Consider the following 19155-nt stretch of genomic DNA (forward strand, 5'->3'; position numbering starts at 1 on the left):
GGGGCCTCGGGTGCCACCTGCGGGAGCACAAAGGCCTGTGTGCCTCTGTGTGAGTGTGTGAGTCTGAGAAAGTGTTCTTAAAGCTACCGTGAGTCATCCTGCTGTCCCACCACACAATCCAGAACTAGGCCTGTGTCTGTGTGTGACAAGTGTGACAAGAGCAGTTACGGCGCGTGAGTGTGCCCAAAGGCAGTCACAGGTCTGGATTGTAAACCGAGACTTCTTGGGCCCCATGGAGCCCTGGCTGCCCTGCCGTCTGGAGGGGATACTGTGCATTTCTACTCTGCTGCTAGGTGGGCGCTGACAACCGGAGTGGGGTCAGGCCATGGGCAGGGCATGTGGCCTGCAGCAGGGCAGACATCTCACCTGGGGCTGGAGTCAGTCACCTCAGCACAGGCCAATGCCTGGGGAATGACCTTGAGCCCCGCCAAGAACCTGGCCGTTGAGTCCACTTGAGCCACCGCACAGAGAGGGGGTCAGCCAGGCCTGGACGGGCAGCTTTCCCCGCAGGGCCATAGGGGGCAGCAGAGGGCCGGCAGGGCCATGCGCGCAGGAGCCTGAGGGCCAGGGCCGAGCCAGCACCCGCACAGTACAGGGCACGCCTGGGGTGGGAGAGCGGGTGACACAGACCAACAGCCAGGGTCCAGGCCCAGGGAACCCAGCAATAGCGCGAGGGTCCAGGAGCATCAGGAGAGGCACAGCCTGTCTCCCCTCCAAGGGGTCTGAGTCAGATGGTTAAATCCGCCCCCCCACCCCCCACCTTGCTGGTCTGAGAGGGGAAGCCAACAACCTGTGCAGGGGGGCCTCAACCAAAGGTGGATGTCCCCCCCACTGCTCAGTGCTCTCCCTGAATCCCACCTGCCCAAACCCTCGGCGCCTTCTCTCCCTCCATCCACGCTGGCCCTGAAGAATAGGATAAACGATTTCTCAATGAGAAGCCTAAACGCTAATTAGACTCCAGGCTTTTCCTCCCCGGAGAATTTGTTTGCTTTTTTTTTCCTCCCCAGGGAATTTAACGGGAGCAGTGCACAGAGAAGCTGGGTGCAGGGGGCACCCTCGTCTGGCTGGCGGGGCACGGGTGGGGGACTGGAGACCCTGAGGGAGAGGAGCCTTTCCAAGCGCGCGGCATGGGGGCTCCACCCACTAAGGGGGTCTGCAGCGCTAGAGGTGGGGTCTCCCATCCTGAGGCTGCATCTTACCCAACCCAGACCTGTGGCATTCGCATCCCTGAAAATATCGCAGGGGTTCTAGTTGGTTCTGGAGAACTTTAGAGCCTCCTCGACTGATTCAGGGTGGCAGCATCCTCTAGGATCCTGGCGCCCCCTGCTGCAGAGCCGGCCCCAGACCACCCCTCATCACGGGCCCCGCGAGCCTCTCTGGGCAGAAACGACCCCACCCCCGAAGCCGCTTGCCTGGAACTCTGGGGTCTAAGCGTGGCGACTCCACGCCAGCTAACGGTCCGAGGTCTGCCGGCCCCAGCAAGGCCAAGGGCGGTGGGGGCGCCGTGGGTGGCGAATGGGGGTCCCCGATGGAGACGCCCGCACCCTCGGACCCCGCATCGCCCCTCGCGTCCGCCGCCCCCGGCCCGTCCCCGGCAGCTCGCCCACCCCGGCCCCGGGCCCGCCGCGGACTCACCTGACGCCGCAGCTCGGGGTCTCCGCTTATCGCCGCCGCAGCCGGCTCGGCAGGAACCACAGAGGAGGGGGAGCGAGGGGCGGGGCCTGCGCGCACGCGTCCTCGGGGCGGGGCGGGCTCCGCAGCTGGGCCGGCGCTCTGTCCCGCGCACCTGGCGCTCCCGGAACGTGCTGCGCGTCCTCGGTGAGTGCGACCCACCGAACCCCCGCCGCAACGGGCACCGCTTTCCACGGCCGCTTGTTGTCCCTCCAGAAGCAGCCACTCGCCCTCCCTCCAGCGGTCGGTGCCGACCCCAGCGTGCCCTGCAGCCCCCGGCCGTTCCCTCCTCGTCTCCCCTCCCTTCTGCCCCCAGACTCTTCATGGTCCGCTCCTGGGAGAGGGAGGCAGGGGTGGCGTCGCTCACCGCGAGGTCTGCGGGCGTCGGCCAGCATTCGGCACCCCACTCCTGCACTCGGCTCTGACCCTGCACCCCCAGCCGTGCCAAGAGCAGCCTGGGCTAACTCTGCGGGCCCCCAGCTCAGGAGGATGGGCGCCTTTCCAGAGCTCAGGGATCCACAGATCCCAGAGAGGACGCCAGAAGGGGGCTGGTGCCCAAGTCCCCGGAGACCAGCCAGCGTGCCCTGGGGCTCTCATCTCCTCCTCACGGTTTTCTCAGACCGCAGAGCACTGTGGCTCAGCTCCCCTTCTCCTGGCTGAAGGGCTCAGCCCCCCACATCCACCTGCCCTCTCCCCCAACCCCATCCCCTCCCAGGAACCCCAGGTGCCTCCAGCGCCCTGCTGTTCAGGAGACTTCCAAGTTGGTGACCCAGGCCCGGCTGTCACAAGGCAACCCGATTCTCTCCTCTTTGGAGGTCTGGCCCTCTGCCGGGTTCTCTCTTTCTGATGAACTTTGTGGTCTTGGATCAGGCCCTTCAGCTAATTGTACCATCTCTAAGGTGATGTGGGGTGTCATGAAGCTTCCTGACTTACAAGGTGTTATCTCAGGGGACTTTATTCCACCCAGAAGATAGGAATCACAGCCTTCTGCCGTCCAGCATAATTAAAACAGCTCTTTCTTTTCAATAGACTGACTCATTGTTTGTTTGTTTTTCTTCTCATACACTTGGTGACCCCCCACCCCCCACTGCTTCCTCTGCACAGCACTAGGAGGTGTGGGACACTATTCCATCCACGTGACCCACAGGGGAAGCCCAGGAGGTGGGCCCTGGTCCCAACCAGACAAGTGGTGGCAACAGGACTGGAGGAGACCCTGTGTGACAAACATGGTGCTGGCAACCATAGCTCTGATCTATTGTCCCTGGACCAACAGCGGGTATCTCTGAGGAGCTTGGAATCCATTGCATTCTAGAGCCATGGGCTGAGATGCCAAGCTTTATTGGGGGGTGGGGGTGGGGGGGGACTCAGAATTGTCCTAATTCTTGGGACCTTCTAAGAAGGAAGTGTGTTTGATAACCATGGCAGAGAAGAGGATTCCCAGTTACCCCAGGCATTTTGTGGGTTCATAGGCAAGAGCTCCTCAAGGGCTGGGTGGCCAGAGCATTCCAAGGATGTCAGAGGCCTGTAGACAGGAAATGCCCAAAGGCAGAGGTGAGGGGACAGTGGCCTCCAACAGAGGTCAACAACCTGGAGAGAACAGACAGCCAGAGAAGCAGCAGAACCCACAGAAGGTGGCCTGAGGTTCCCAGCATCAGCTTTCTCATGTGTCCCCAAAAGCTCACACCCAATGTAAACACGTGGCAAAACACACACACACTCACTCACAGAGCAACGACAAAACAAAAGGCATTAGCCAGCAGCAACGGGAGCCAAGCAACGGACAGTAGAGACCCTGGACCTGGCCAGTGTTGTTCCTCCCCTGAGTCTGTGGCAGGCCTCATGAAGGGAGCAGGAGAGAACTCAGTGCCCACAGCACTAGATCAGCAGAAGAGCTAGAGTGGCCAATTTGGAAGGAAAGAAAGATTAGGAGAACAGCTCGGGATTAAGACAGCTCTCAGGAAATCCCAAACAGGACACAGCCCATGCACCAGGACTCGGGGTCACATATGACACAGTCAGACCCTCAAAGTTGGAAAAATGATGGGGATGACAAACGATGAAGTACGATTCAGCAACCTTACCCTGAGGAAGCACCTCCATTTGGGGGCTATCTGTGGCACAGCGCATGAAACATCGTTCCCTGCCGCCCTGGCATAGCCTTATAGCCTTACACAGTCCACTCCCAGTCTCTGGGACCCCCTCCCCCAGTCCCTGGGGTCCTCTGCAGAGAAGTTGCTCTCAAATTCAGGCAACCATCCTGGACTCCATCCCTGTGGCACAGGAAGTCATAGAGTCTGTGACCAACGGGAGTCTGAACAGCAGCCCCGGACCTGTCTCATCTGCATAAGACCCGCCCCCTGGCCTGGCGTCATTCACCGCTACTTCCTTCTGACCCACGCACCGCCTCCTGCCCGCACTTTTCCCCTCCCACTCCACCCTCCCGGCCAATGGCAGGACAGCAAACTGAGCAGGAAGTGACGTCATCACCCTCCCGGTTTAGGCCGTGCGGTGCTAGGCCTCACGCCTGGGGATGGCGCTTCATCCGGAGACCACTTTAGAACAAGAGCGCTTGACGACTAAAACTACCATAGAAGGAATAAGAGCAACAGCAAAAGATTTTCAGGCTCAGGCCAAGGATGTGATTTAGAAATGGGAGCAAGATTTTGAGGGAATAAAAGGAGAAGAAAGATGAACTCAAAAGGTGTGTCTGGTAAGGACAGCTAGGAGGAACAGGATTTCCGGGGAAGAAACGAGCAGTCATGACGCTCTCACACTCACCAGGGGAGAGGAGTTGGGAACAGTGTCCCGCAGTTTCCTAGGAAAAGGAAGGGGGAGGGGCCCTGCCCCTTTGCGGGAGGAGACCCCACAGAGCCGGCCAAGTGCTCCATGCCTTTGATGGAGGCCGCCGGTCACCAAAACCGCCTAGAACAGCCCTTGCCACGCGATCCAGCGACATGCGCTGCAAAACGTCCTACATCTAAGGTGGGTGGGAGAATGACGTCTTTACTTGACTAATTTCTTCAAGAAATGTAGCTTTTCCGTCTGAATGTGGGCATATGACAGTCCTGTCACTTTGTCACCAACAGAAATTTCTGATTCTTAGGATATCACACGATGGTAGTGTAGCTATCTCCACACAATTCTTGGACTCCAGGTCTTCTGGCGCTGGCGCGGTTAGACAAGGGAGAAGAGCCCAGGCTGCGGCAGCCTGGGGCTAGAGAGACCTGGCAGAGAGGACCGGCGCCCGCCTTTCGTTGGGTAATAGGTGGGCTGGTTCATCTGTCAGATGAAGGGAGGGTGGTCAGGCCCCGCGAGGGACACCGGGTTTTCACTGATCCCAGGTCCTTTTAAGCTATATTTGTCCTGCACGTTCTCTCTTAACTAGATTCTCTCTTCGCCTTGTCCTCAATCTCTCGACTTTAAATCAGACGTGGAAAAATCCTGCCTAAATTCCTAAGGTTCACGTTGGTTACTAAAAGGATTCGGTGGAAAGAATCTGTTTTTTCTTTAAGGGTGAAAACAAGTTGTGGAGTTTCAGAGCCTAGATATCTCACAGAGAACATAACCTTTCTTCCTGAGGCTGGGTGTTTACAGCTGCTCCTCCTGGAAAGCTGGTATCAATTCCCTTAAGCCAAATCGCCAGGAACACACTGCTTCTTCAGCAAGTTCGGTCTTTTATTCCTTGCAGCCAGAAAGAACACACCCCACGATCTAAGAAAGAGGGCGTTAGAAGGAACGTGTTAGAGGATTTGGGCTTTGGCTGGGTGATGTGGGGAAGGATGGAAGGAGGCAGGGTTTGTTCCATACTGAATACTGTTGTCAGCAGGGGCAATTCTATGACTGGACTAACGAAGTAACAGCCATTTCCTTAGAAAAAGAGGAGGATGTTTGGGATTTTGTAGGTTGCATAGTGACCTTGTCTTTGCCTGTGCCTGGACAAAATTATGAGGTAGCCTTGTTTTGTCTCATTTTATGCAAGTCTGAGAGTAATCTTGTCTGAGGTTGATATTCTGGATGTGAGACGGTTTATTTCCAGCATGAGAACAAAACGGTCAGGCTGTGAGTGTCAGATCAGTTCAGGGCATCAGAGGCTGGTATTTTTCTTTCTCTCTGGAAATCCCTCAAATAAAGAACCAGGAAAGAGAGCACCCTGGTCTCACAAGCTTTAGGTGCAAAGCTGACTGGGTAACAGTGTGATGTTGGCTAAGTTTCTTGAATTTTCTGTGGCTCAATTTCTCACTTAAAAATGGGTGAAATAGGAGTTCTTCCCCGCTGCGTTGTCCTAGGTTTAAATGAGATGTGCAGGGAAAGCATTGAGCCCAGTGCCTGGCACAGAGTAAATACTCAGTACATCTTAGCTCTTCCCAGTCCATCCCCATCTGCATTGTTATTAGCTGCCTTGTTTTTTCAAACAGCTTCAGACCCTTTCAGGGTATGGATGGACCACTATAAATAAGTGTTCTCCAATTGATGGACGTGGACTTCGTTCCAGTGTTTTACAAACAATGCTGCATGGGACATCTGTATATCTATGTCTATGTCTATATCTATATCTATCATTGCTTGTGTAAGTATTACTCTAGCATCTGTCTCTGTAAAGGGAAGTGCTGGGTTTAGAAATATATTTGCACATGTATAGTTTTGCTAAATCCTGCCCTACTGCCTTGCAAAGAAGCTTTACCACTTCATATTCCCACTCATTTAAGAGAATATTCTTTTCTCCACCCTCTTGCCAACACTGGGTAGCATCTGTCCCTACCATCTATTTTTGTCAACGATTAAACCCTTCTTGAGAGAGTTCCTCCAATGAGTTTATGCTCATTCGTCTGACTTCACCGACATCCTGGCAAAGCTGAAATCCATATGATTTTTCTCTGTTCTCTTCTATGTTGTGACTGCTCTGTTCTCTCAGATAATCTGGGCCAAGAGACATGCAAACATATCCCTCCTCCTGGGTGGATGCTGTTGCCTGTTGGGTTTGCACACTGTCCTGGATTTTGAGGGTGAGGACCTGGTTCATAGATGAGGTTTGAGGTTGCGTTCCCCTGAGTTCCACTGAGAGAGTCCAGGCTGCAGGGCATTGGGAACTCACTAACCCTAAGGAGTGAGGTGTCCATGACTGGAATCGAGCAGAAGAACACCTGGAAAATAGAGACCTGTAAGTTGAAATTTTCGTTAGAAATGGAGTTCCAAAAATAGAACTGTTCTTTATTTCTAGTCCGAATAGGAGGAGAGATTGCATTCAATGTAAAGAATGTGTTTGGGGAACTTAATATAGTGGCTGTTCTATTGCTCTCCTTGAATTGGTTCGCCTGTGCTGGGAACTGGTACTTGCTATAAAACCTTGTCTGGTGAGTTCAGAAGAACAAGGAGCTAAAACATGATCTGACTTAGAAAATAGAGGTAGATGATGGATTCGTAGAGAATGTTATGGGGAGTTAAGTATCGTGGCCTCTTCACTCTTTTAGAGATTTGGTTGGTCCCATTAAAGAGACATTCCTCCAGCGCCTGAAATGCCCTTCATAGTGTCCTTCCTGATACAAGGGTTTGGGAACAGTCATAGGAAGGGGAACACAAGATTTACATGGCACAAGGTTTTTACTGTGGTTCTTTGGTCTTTTTTAGTTTATGGGCATTAGCATACATGTTTTGAAAATTAAAAAATCAGCAGAATAGAGACAAGCATCTGAATTAGTTTTCTAATGCTGCCTGTTAACAGATTACAAAAACAGAGGTATAAAACAACACACATTTGTTATCTCTCAGTTCTGTAGATCAGAAGTCTGGAAGGACAGGACTGGATCCTCTGCCCACAGAATCGATCGGTGTGTCCTCTCCCTCTGAATAGGTCTGATATTGACCCTGTCGGGGTTCTGACTGTCTCCCATGAGGGCCTGCCCTTGCGCTCTCATGCTCCTCTGGGATCCTCTTTATTGACCTGATTTCTCTCCGTCGTGATCTCTTTCCGCTCCCCTGGGCGGCTTAGGAGAAAGCCTAGAACTGTGGAGCCCCAGAACTGACCTCCGCCCTCTCTTTCTCCAAGAGGAGAAGAAAATCACAGAGTTCTTCAGACAGAAATGACCCAGATGAGGGTTGAGATCCCCAGTGATTAGAGCAGAGAGAACCTAAAGGACAGCGGAGGCACTCTAGAAGCCCCGACTGTGGAAGCAGGGTCCTCTTTGTGTCCCACATCAGGTGAGAACCCTTCCTGGAAAGGGGGACACTTCCCACACAAAGGACACCTTGGACAAGGGACTTACCGTGCTCCAGCTGAGTCATTCTTGCTGCCCCTAGAGCTTTTGGAGGTTTCCATCCTAGATTGTTTGTTTAATGGTGGGGCTCTTTCCCTGCATGAGATTGTCCTTGGAATTTTTTTCGGAAATGCAGTTTTTTGGGCCTTAACCACAGACGTTTTCAACAAGCGCCACACTGTCTCCGATGTGGATGTCTTTAGCTATGAAGCTGGTGGCCACGGATTGGAGCCCTGTCTACTGCATGATATCTCATTTAATCATCCACCACCACTCTGGTGGTCAATGCTGCCTTCTCTCTTTCACATTCTACATTCTCCTCCATTATACATGAGGTAAATACACTCAAAGAGGGTAATGCAATCCTCCACGCAAGCATTCTGGGTCCGTGGTGGAGCTGGTCTTTGACCCTCTGACTGCCTTTCCCAAGGCCGTGCTTCTATTGCTTCGACACAGACCTGGGATAGGGTTTGCCTGCAGGTGTGGTTGGGACCAGAAGACATCAGCGAAAGTTAGTTATTCCTGGGAACTCTTGTTTATCCACTTGGCAAGTATTTCCTGAGAGGTTTATCTGGCGGCCTCTTGTGGAGGCCCTGGGGAGATGGGGTGGACAAGGCAGAGAGCGCGCCTGCTCTCAGGAAGATGATCTTCTGACACAGGAGCTAGACGTTTCGCAGATGCTCCCGTAAATACATTTTCTTTTTAAAGATCGGTGCCTGAGCTAACAACTGTTGGCAATCTTTTTTTTCTCCTTGCTTTTTCTCCCCAAATCTTCCCAGTACATTGTTGTACATTTTAGTTGTGGGTCCTTCTAGTTGTGGCATGTGGGACACTGCCTCAGCATGGCCTGATGAGCGGTGCCATGTCCGCACTCAGGTTCCGAACCAGTGAAACCCTGGGCCAACAAAGCAAAGCCCGCAAACTTAACCGCTCGACCACAGGGCTGGCCCCCCTAAGTACAATTCAATGGTCGCTGTGATAAATTGTACTTAATACTTGTGTGTGCTGGTCTCACTGTGCCAACTCGGCTTGAAAACTGACTGAGTATACATGAGGAGACTATAGAACTGTGATAAAAGAATTGTCCCCGACAAGGTCCTTCAGAGATTTTCGTTTTAACAGTGGAAATACTGATGTTTGATCCAGTGTCCCTTCAGATTCAGATGTGGGTTCCTGGAGGGTGTGGTAGGTGCTTTTGCACATGGAATCTTGTGGCCGATGCTTTTGTGGTGCCTCTGCCGCCGTCAAGTGGTGAAGGATCCTGGGAAAATCTGCTGTTCTCTCTGGGCCTCAGTTTGCTCATCAATAAGATAAGGTTGTTATTCAAATTCTCAACATCCTTTCCTGCTCGGTTTTCTCTAAGTGCATGGGGGAATGAGTTGTGTGTTAAATGTGCCCTGGGAACTGCAGCCAAGAGCCGACCTTGGTCCCTTCTCTGTTTGTCTCCAGCAGGAGCCTGAGCTGAGCTCACGGGCTGAAAACACAGAACTGAGAGAGCGGATGGAAGAAAGAAAATCAGCAGGTTTGGAGGCTGAGAACAACCCAAAGAATGGTCAGGTACTGGTGGAGCAGGTGGTTGCCAAAGGAGGTGAGAATCAGGCCAAGTTGAGTTCAGAAAAGTCACGGGAAACTGAGGAATGCGTACAGCATCACCCAGCTCCGCATGAGCAGGCCTGGGCTGAACAGTGAGGACTGGGAGAGCAACTTACTCCACGGTGAACCTGTGCACCTGCCAAGGAGATCCAAGGATGGATCGGGGTTGCTTTCTCCTTCTGGGAAGCACCAATTCCAAGAAGAGGAGGAAGCGACCATGAGGCTCTGGCGTAGACCCCCCAGCCTCCACCTTGGGGCTGCCCTCACACTGGATGCCCTCGCAGTAAGTGTGGGCTTAGAGGGGTAAATGATGTTTGAGGAAAGGCTGGAGATGTCCGTTCTTACGTTAAACAGTTGTGCCCTAAAGCCAGGAGGGCCATGGCTAGGGAACCCTTGCATCTGAATCAGTGATCCTAATAATGTTCTTCTGTATTTATGTTGAGAAAGGCTTCACACACAATATGTCTTAAATATTTGTTGAGAGCCTACTTTCCCCTATGCTGTGTTAAGAACTTGGAGTTCAGAAAAGAGTGAGATTTCCCTGAGGAAATCAGAGCAGTGAGAGGAAGAATACAAGCAGACAGTTTCAATACCATGTGGTAGCTCTCGTAAGCTTGGGTGTCGTGGCAGCCCAGAGGATGGGAGGGGAGGCCGAGGACATCTCTTCCTAATGACAGGGTGAACCATTGAGTGGAAGCCCTGAGGACAGTCCCGTCACCAGCAGGGCTGACCCCAGGTGAGTGTCATAGGGCCTAGAGAGTGCAGGGCAGGCTCCTCTCTAAGGATGGGCATCTGCTACATCCTGAGAGAGAGCAGAGCATTCCTGACAGGACATTTGGGACAAGAATGTAGTGAGATGATGATTTGCAACCACTTTGATTCGATCAGTGAACAAATGTCACGAGAGCCTCGTCAGGGCTTGACTTGGTGCTGGGAGCCATGAATACAGAGATGAAGAAAATATTCCAGCTTCACAGAGCTCTCAGTCTAGGAACCAGGAAGTCATGAAAAACGTAGTGGTAGTGGGTCATTGCAGGAAGTGGCCAGTGCTGCCTTGGGATGACCTCGCTGGTTGTCCTTCTCCCCTTTCTGTTTCTTCCAGCAGACAGATGACCTTTCCTGGCCCAGTGACCTAGGACCTCAGCCAGATTTCAGCCTCTCGGGATACAAGCAATCAGGCTCCATGTTGGCTCCAAGCAGTCAACACTACCAATGCCACCAGAGAAAACTGCTGATCTCAGTAGTTACTGTCTATGTCCTGGCCAGCTGGAGAAATAAAGAGGCAAGTCTAACTAGGCTTTTTCTTTCATTTTAATTTTTTTCTTTTATTCTTAATGAGGTAACACTGATTTATAACATTCGACAGATTTGAAATATCCTTCATTATTATTCGACTTCTGTTTCCATGATATTATTCACCACCAAAAGTCTAGAGAATCTCCTCCAGAGAGTGTCCTGGTGACCAACCGTCATAGTTGAGTGTCCCAAATATTGGCATGGGCCTCCTTCCTGTGTTTCATTTCACAGATCTTATTTACATAGTAGCCGTATCAAGAGAAAAAACAGAGAGATGGACTCAAAATGACTGAACAATGTGTGATTTGGCAATGAATCTCAAAAACTTTCAAGATCCCACTCAGAAAGTGATGTTTTCGGGAATACAATCCATGGTTGGGGTGTAGTGTCATGTAGTGAGAGAAAATCAATTGCATTTAGCAGCACTCAGTGACTTGTAAAAACAACACCTTCCCCAAATGACCCAAATGATGACTGCATAGACCAAATAACGAAGAGAGCCACTGATTTCCACTGATCTTACAGAAGCAGGAGGTCCTTCATGCGCTTAAACAAGCCGGGAAAACGGCTGGGTCTCTAGGGCCACGAAACAAAACAAATCCCACTGTGGGTGCCGTAAGAGGCAAAACAGATTTTATGGCAGTGGCCGCAAGATGGCAGAGAAAATGGCTTGAGGCTTTTGGAGTCGCAAACGAGTTGGCTCAGAAGAACAGGACATCTTAGAAAAACATGTTTGGCAAAATTTTGGGCCCCGTGGACACTAAATGTTTAGCCCGGGATCTGCGGTCATTCTGTCTAGAATTCATTCTGTATTCTCTTGGACCAACAGTCACTTTTACAAAGGAGGTCAGGAAGCTGCACATCAGCACACACACCTGAAATGGAAACGGTGTATTTTTTCAAAAAAGCCAGGACAACAGAGAAGTTATTTCTCATTTCCAAATTGGAGTTTTTGACCTAACTGAAGAATTGACTGCCATAGATATTAACTACTCACGATGCTCACAAATATGCTGACTTAAAGATAGTATGATAACTTTGATAAATAGCAATGGAAAACAACTGCTTTTACTGTTACCACACCGTCCTCCAGGGATGTCAGTGGACGTAGTGAGCGACATTACAACACCTGAACGCCCAACAGCAAACAGGTCAAAGAAGGAGGAGACAGTCAGCCCAATGTATAGAATTATGGGTAATGTACACAACTGTGAGTTGGTTGGTAACAAACCAATGGGAGAAGTCTATGTTTATATCGACTCTTGGGTCCTGTCAAATGGGCAGAGCGTTGGGAAACAAAACATTGGACTGTACAAAGAAAGTCAGTTTGGACACTGCCTTTAGAAAACGATTAAACAGATATAAAGAAAACACATCTAAAGGTGTTTGTGAGCCATGTTTTAGCCCAGCAAGAATAAGCTTTAGGAGAGATCCATAATGACAAATAGATGCTTTGGTCTTTCAGAGACAAGTCGTCTGACCCACTGGGAATGAGACCTGTGAGTCATCCAGGTGAGCAGGCTTTACATGACTGGCTGGAAAGCTCAGTGACTGAAGAGAGAACTGAAATATGCTGCACACACCAGTCATGGCGTAATTTGGACGGAAGATCTTTCACCCTCTTTTGGGGGGAACGAAGCTGGCGCAAAGGGACTACAGATTCTGTTGCAGCCACAGGGCTCCGATCCTTACAGACTGATGGGAGTGGACGCCTACTTCAGAGATGGTATAGGAGGCAGTGTCTAAGCAGGAACTTATGATATTTGAGGGCTATATCTTTGCATAGCGTTCGAAAGATTCTGGCAGGACATAATGCTGGAATAGATTATGGCAGACTAAATGAAATAACACGGGCGCAGACTGCCCCCTAAATCTCGCAACTGGCGTCGCAGCTGGATACAAGGACAAACTGGCAGCCTCACCCACCGAATGCTCACTTTTAAGGAAATCTTGCTGATGAACACACAAAACCTTTCACGTTCGTTAGTCCACAAGAGCCCTCCTGCAAACACCTCCCGGCCTCAGGACTCAACATGGGTGTTGATTATCTTCTTTGGCCTGATGGTCAAACCTCAATTGATCTGAAGAAGATTCTTCTCACCTGGCAAGTACACAAGTCCCCAAAACTGTGGTCTCTGCCCGATCTGGCTTGATTCTGAAGCATTTGTTTCTAGCAGGATACACGGTCAATATACAAAAATCTATTTCATGTCTATGTAATTCCAGTGCACAACTGAAATGTAAGAAATAATAGCGTCAAACAAACGAAAGTACAGGACGTTGGTGAAAGAAATTGATGACGACCTAAAACATGAAGACCAATTCCCTGTTCGTGGGTCAGAAGACGCATTATTTTTGAGATGTCAGTTTTCCCCAATTGGGTCTATAGATCCAACCCCAGCCAACTCAAATCTCAGTCAGCATCTTAGGGAGACAGGAATGATGTGATTCTAAATGAATATAAAATGACAAAGATCTAGCGTAGTGAAAACATTTATAAAATAAAAAAACAATGTTGGAGGGCCAGCTCTACCTCATTTCAAGAACTATTAGAGAGTTATTTTGTTCAAAGCAGTACGGAATTGGTGTAATGTTAAGTCAACAGATCGATGGAACAGAACACAGAGTCAAAAAGTAAACTAATACCTATAATGAGACTGATTTTTTACATTTTTATTTATTTATTTATATTTTTCTTGAGTAAGAGTAGCCCTGAGCTAACATCCGCCGCTAACCTTCCTCATTTTGCTGAGAAAGATTGTCCCTGAGCTGAAATCTGTGTCCTTCCTCTACTTTATATGTGGGATGCCTGCCACAGCGTGGCTTGAGGAGCAGCGAGGAGATCGCCGCCCAGGATCCGAACCAGTGAATCCCATGCCACCGTTGGAGCACACGAACTTAGCTGCTACACCACTGGGCCAGCCCCAGGAGACTGATCTTTGGCAAATGCAAAAAGACACTGCAGTGGGGAAAGATAGTCTTTTCAACAAATGATAAAGAATGATCTTTTTCAAGCTTTTCAACTAGTGGTTGTTTATATCTACATGAAAAATACTTAAATAAATAAATAGAATCCATGTCTCACAGGATATCCAAAAATTAACTCAAAATAGATAATAGATCTAAATGTAAACGTGAAAAATGTAAAACTTCAGAAGAAAACAAAGAGCAAAATTTTTGTGACTTTAGGTTAGACAAATGTTTCCTAGATTGATACAAAAAAAACATAATCCATAGAAGAAAACATTGAGAAATTGACTGTCACAAAAATGGAAAACATTTGCTTTTCAAAAAACACTGGTAAGTGAATGAAAAGTCAAGCCACTGTGAGTTGAAAATATTTGTAACTCACTTATGTGAGAAAGGACTTATACCCAGACTATACAGGAACTCTTAAAACCAAATCATAAAAAGGCAAACCAATTTTAAATTGGGTGGAAGATTTGTATAGTAATTCTGGAAATAGGCAATGTAAGCTATCCATCTTTCATCTACTTTTGTGAAATTGCTTTGATAATTCAAGATCATTTGCGTTTCCATATAAATTTCAGAATCAGCTTGTCAGTGTGCCAACAAACCTGCCGGAATTTGGAATGGGACTGTAATAGATCTGTGGATCCCTTTGGGGAGAATTGACGTCTAAAGCATCTTGAGTTTTCCAATCCACAACAAGTTTCTCTCTCCATTAATTGAGTTCTTTAATTTCTCGAAGTATTGTTCTGTAGTTTTCACTGGACCTTTCTTACACATATTTTGTCTGGTAAGATGATGCAGTGAGAGAATTGGTCAAAAGACTTGAGGAAATACTTCTCAAAAGAAGATATGCTAATGGCCAAAAAGCACATGAAAAGTTGCTCAACTCTGTCATCCGGGAAATAAATTCATCCTGCAATGGTTCCCATTCCCCATCCATCAGCATGACTAAAATTAAAGAGACTGGAAATACCACATGTGGTGAGGGTGCAAAGCAACTAGAAATCTCTTGCACTTGTGGGAATGAAAAATGGCACAACCACTTGGAACAGCTGCACCACAGGTAAACACACACCAGTCACGGAAAAGCCGCTCCCCTCCTAGGTGTTTACGCAATATGTTCACACAACAATCCGCACACGAATATCCACAATAGCTTTATTCATAATGGCCAAAACCTGGGAACTGCACAGATGTCCATTAATAGACGAATGTATAAATAGACACGATACAGCCGTACAAAGGAATACCCCTTAGCAATACAAAGGCATGAACTGTTCATGTGTGGAGTAACGTGGATGGATTTTAAAGTCATTATGCTGCATGAAGAAGTGCAGACATGAAAGAGTACATGTATGGTTCCATTATATAAAGTCGTTAAAAATGCAAACCCATCTGTAATGACCGTGTTGCCTGGGGCTGGGGGTTGAGGGAGTGATGGACTGCAAAGGGGCGCAAGGAAGGTCACGAGCTAATGGAAATGCCCTGTGTCATGACGGTGGCAGTAGTTTCATTAGTGTATAGTCCGTCAGATGCATTTAATTGTATCCTTTAAAGTGGTGCAGCCTATTGTACCTAAATTATACCTCAGCAGCGTTCATATCATAATCGGTTGTATTTCTCCATTCTAGCCATGAGTTACTGAGAAAACAAAATTCAGTAAAACAGTATAAAGATTACCATCCACAATCATTAAATGCCTTAGGACACATATAATAAACACCCCTGAAAACTATGACTGAGAGAAATTAAAGAAGATCTAAATAAATCGACCCAAATCTATGAAATTCATAGACTGGAAGCTTCAATATTGTTAGAATGACAGACCAACATTATCCCAATTAATATTGCAGCATGCATTTTTTGGGTAGATTTTCAAGCTAATTCTAAACTGTATATGGAAGTGAAAGTACCTAGAATAGCGAAGACAACCTTGAAGGAGAATTAAGTTGGAGGACACACTCTACTACATTTCAAAATTCACTTTAAAGCTATAATAATTACAACATTGTAATATTGGTGCAAGTAAACACAACACAAGCAAATCAATGTGAAAGAGTCAAGAGTAAAATATTTACCCACATACACACACAATTATTTGATGTTTTTTTTTTTAATAAAGTCACCAATACGTTTCACTGGGGAAATCAAAGACTTTTCCATAAAAAGTGTTAGAAAAAATGAATATTTATTTAAAGATAAGTTAATATGAAAAACCACGTCCCACCGTACATTGAAGTTAATTGGAGATGTGAAAGTTAAAACTATAAAGCCTTTGAAAAAAATGCGAATATTTTCATGAACCATGAAGAGGCAAAAATTTCTTAGGCACAATACCCAGGAACTCGCTATAGATGAAAAATGGATCAAAGTGGATTTCATAAAGTATCGATTCTTTAGCTTATCAGACATGACTATTTAAAAAGTGTAAAAGCAATTCATAGACTAGGAATAATTACTTGCAATACTTATATCTGATGAGGAACAGTAAATCCTATAAAGTCAGAAGGAAAATTACAAACAACCTCATTTATTAATGAGCAGATTAGAAAAGCCACTTGGCATAATAAGAGAGTCACTTGGCCAGTAAGCTTTGGAAAACCGAGATGGCAAACCACTACACAGCCTGCAGGATGGCTAAAGTTGAAAAGACTGAGAATACTAAGTGTTGGGGACTATACTAGAGAGACTGGAAGTGTCCTGTATTTGGGGGGAAATGTGAAAGGATACAACTCCTTTGCGAGAGTCTGTGTCAGTTTCGACCCTTTCCCCAGGCAATTCTGTTCCTAGGTGTATGTACCCAGGAGACGGGGTATCTCCACAAGTGAATGTCCCCACCAAAACTCATATATGAATATTCACAGTTGCTTCATGCATAATAACCAAAAATGAATCTGTCCATCATCGGAAAAATGGGTAATGAAATTGTGCTATAACCATAAAAGAGAGTATTTCTTGGCAAGTAAAAAACCAAGTTATTGACATGGTAGCCTGTCAAGATTGAACCTCCAAACCAGATATTGAGGGAAAGAACACAGAACGAAAGAGAGATACCGCATCATTGCATTTATAGGAAGGGCAAAAATAAGCAAAATTAATCTACGGTGAGAGAATGCAGAATAGTTTCTCTGTGGGGGATGGGTCTTGACTGGCAGGGAGTGCGACAGAAGTCTTGGGGGTGATGGAAAATGTTCTGTTTCTTGGTCTGGGTGGTGATTACACAAGGCCTGTGCATGCTAAATTCATGGAGCTGTACTCTTAAGTTTTGTGCATTTTCTTCTAGGTAAATTATACCTCAATAAAAAAAGTTAGCAATAAAAAAGAGAGATGATGACAGAGTAAAAAGAGTGACAAATGACAGAAAATGGATAATAAATGTTGGACGTAAAAATAATAAGAATCCCATGAGAAGGAACCCAAAGCAATGGAACAGAACAAACACTGAAAAGTATAGTTTAACCAAAAAAGATAATGAAATTTAAAAGTTCTAATAATATTAAAGTGACGCGCTGCTACCTTGGGAAAATCACCCTAGAACCACAAACGCTGAGATTATTCCAGCAAAAGTACTGCCACTCAGTTTGACATCATGGTACGAGGCTGACTTCGAAGGCCAAACAGAAATGGTTTCTAGTGCTCAATCCTCTGCTCACTCGATGTGTGATCTTGGGAAACTGTGTCGTCTTTCTGCGTTTTCTCAGGATAAAGCCTGACTAATGGCATAGCTGGAAGGACCTGCAACTAGAACATACAGCTATGTTATACAACTGTGTACTGGGGGGCTTCAGGGAGAGGAAGAATAAAAAATCTGACTAACAGGCTAGTTCATAGCATTAAACATGCACACCCGAACAATAATAGGCCCTAAGAACATACGTGACTTTGAGTCCTCCTTTACTCACCGTAAATCTGTAGCCAGAAAACTGTGGGCAGAGAGCACATTAGTTGTTCTTACAAAAACACTTTTCCACCATTTCTGGAAAGAAGTCGTGGATGCAGTAAAAAGAATTGGAGAGGAACAAGAGCCTTTTGAACAGCCATCCCCAAACCCTGAAGCGGGGCTCGTTTCCATCAGAGACCAGAGAGGAAAGTCTTGCCTAAGCCCAGCCCCTGCAGTCTTCCCCGTCTGGAGGGGACTGAGGGCGTCCACTCTAGCTCCAGAACAATCAGGGCTCCCAAGGGTTTCTCAGAAAAACAATCAGTTGCTCCACTCTAAAGATACTGAACAATTTTTGAAACCAGGAGAGGTCAGGCAGAAGCTGAAGCACTAAACCAGAACTCTCTCCTGAATCAATGCCAGGATGTCAATAAATACCATTTCCCAGATCTCTGTTCTTTTTTTTTTTTTTTTTTGAGGAAGATTAGCCCTGAGCTAACTGCTGCCTATCCTCCTCTTTTTGCTGAAGAACACTGGCCCTGAGCTGACATCCATGCCCGTCTTCCTCTACTTTATACGTGGGACGCCTACCACAGCATGGCTTTTGCCAAGGAGTGCCATGTCTGCACCCGGGATCTGAAGTGGCGAACCCCGGGCCACCGAGAAGCAGAACATGCCAACTTAAACGCTACGCCACCGGGCCGGCCCCCCAGATCTCTGTTCTAGTACGTGGATGCTCCATCGGAGTGGTGGGCAGGCCTGTGAATATCAATCAAGAAGGATATAAAAATATATCAATTTATAGGAATCAAAATTCAAAAATGTCCCCCTATACTAACCCAGGAAAGTTCTAATTCAAAGCAGTGTGTTGAAAAAAACAGAGGTTTAGATCTTTGTGACCTTTGATTAGGTAATGATTGCTCAGATCTGACAGCTAAAGCAAAAACAATCAATGAATAAGTAGATCGACTGGACTTCACCAAAATTAAAATTTTCTGTGCTTCAAAGGATGCCAACAAGGAAGTGAAAAGACAACCCACAGAATCAGCGAAGACAGCTGCAAAACATATATCCGGTAAGTGTGTAGTACCCAGAAAATTTAATGGACTCTTGCAATGCAACAGTAAAAAGACAAATAATCTATGAATGGAAAAAGCATTTGAATAGGCAGTTCTCCCTATATAGTGTACAAATGGTCAATAAGAACATGAAAGGACGCTCAACGTCGTTAGTCATTAAGAAAATGGAAATCAAACCCACAATGAGATACCACTTCACAACCACTACTATGATGTACTAAAAGACAGGAATAGCAAGTGTTGAGGAGGATGTGGAGAAACTGGAATCCTCGTGCGTTGCTCGTGGGAACGTAAAATGGCACAATTGCTTTGGCAAACAGTTTGTCACTTCCTCAAAGTTAAATATAGAGCTGATGTAGACACAGCAATTCCACTCCTAGGTATACATCCAAGAGAACTGAGCACATGTGGTCAC

General features: G+C 47.3%; 1 protein-coding gene and 1 long non-coding RNA gene across 9 annotated transcripts in view; one reads left to right on the forward strand and one right to left on the reverse strand.

The window, feature by feature from the left end:
- The first annotated feature begins 3005 nt into the window (after positions 1-3005).
- LOC123288014 (uncharacterized) lies at positions 3006-10757 on the forward strand. Its single transcript, XR_011505405.1, has 3 exons — positions 3006-4653; positions 9375-9798; positions 10618-10757. It is a non-coding gene; the product is annotated as an uncharacterized lncRNA (long non-coding RNA).
- Positions 10758-10849: 92 nt separating this feature from the next.
- Positions 10850-19155, reverse strand: part of LOC123288002 (cationic amino acid transporter 4-like) — a 60518-nt gene continuing 52212 nt past the window's right edge. For 2 of the 8 annotated variants that reach the window (XM_070516268.1, XM_070516260.1), the window contains one exon: positions 15954-17525. In XM_070516268.1, the coding sequence (XP_070372369.1) occupies positions 17482-17525 (44 nt within the window). In that variant the 3' untranslated portion in view covers positions 15954-17481. The other 6 variants (XM_070516259.1, XM_070516271.1, XM_070516273.1 and 3 more) reach the window with 6 other exon arrangements.

This window comes from Equus asinus, chromosome 8 (assembly GCF_041296235.1).
Source record: "Equus asinus isolate D_3611 breed Donkey chromosome 8, EquAss-T2T_v2, whole genome shotgun sequence".
Taxonomy (NCBI): domain Eukaryota; kingdom Metazoa; phylum Chordata; class Mammalia; order Perissodactyla; family Equidae; genus Equus; species Equus asinus.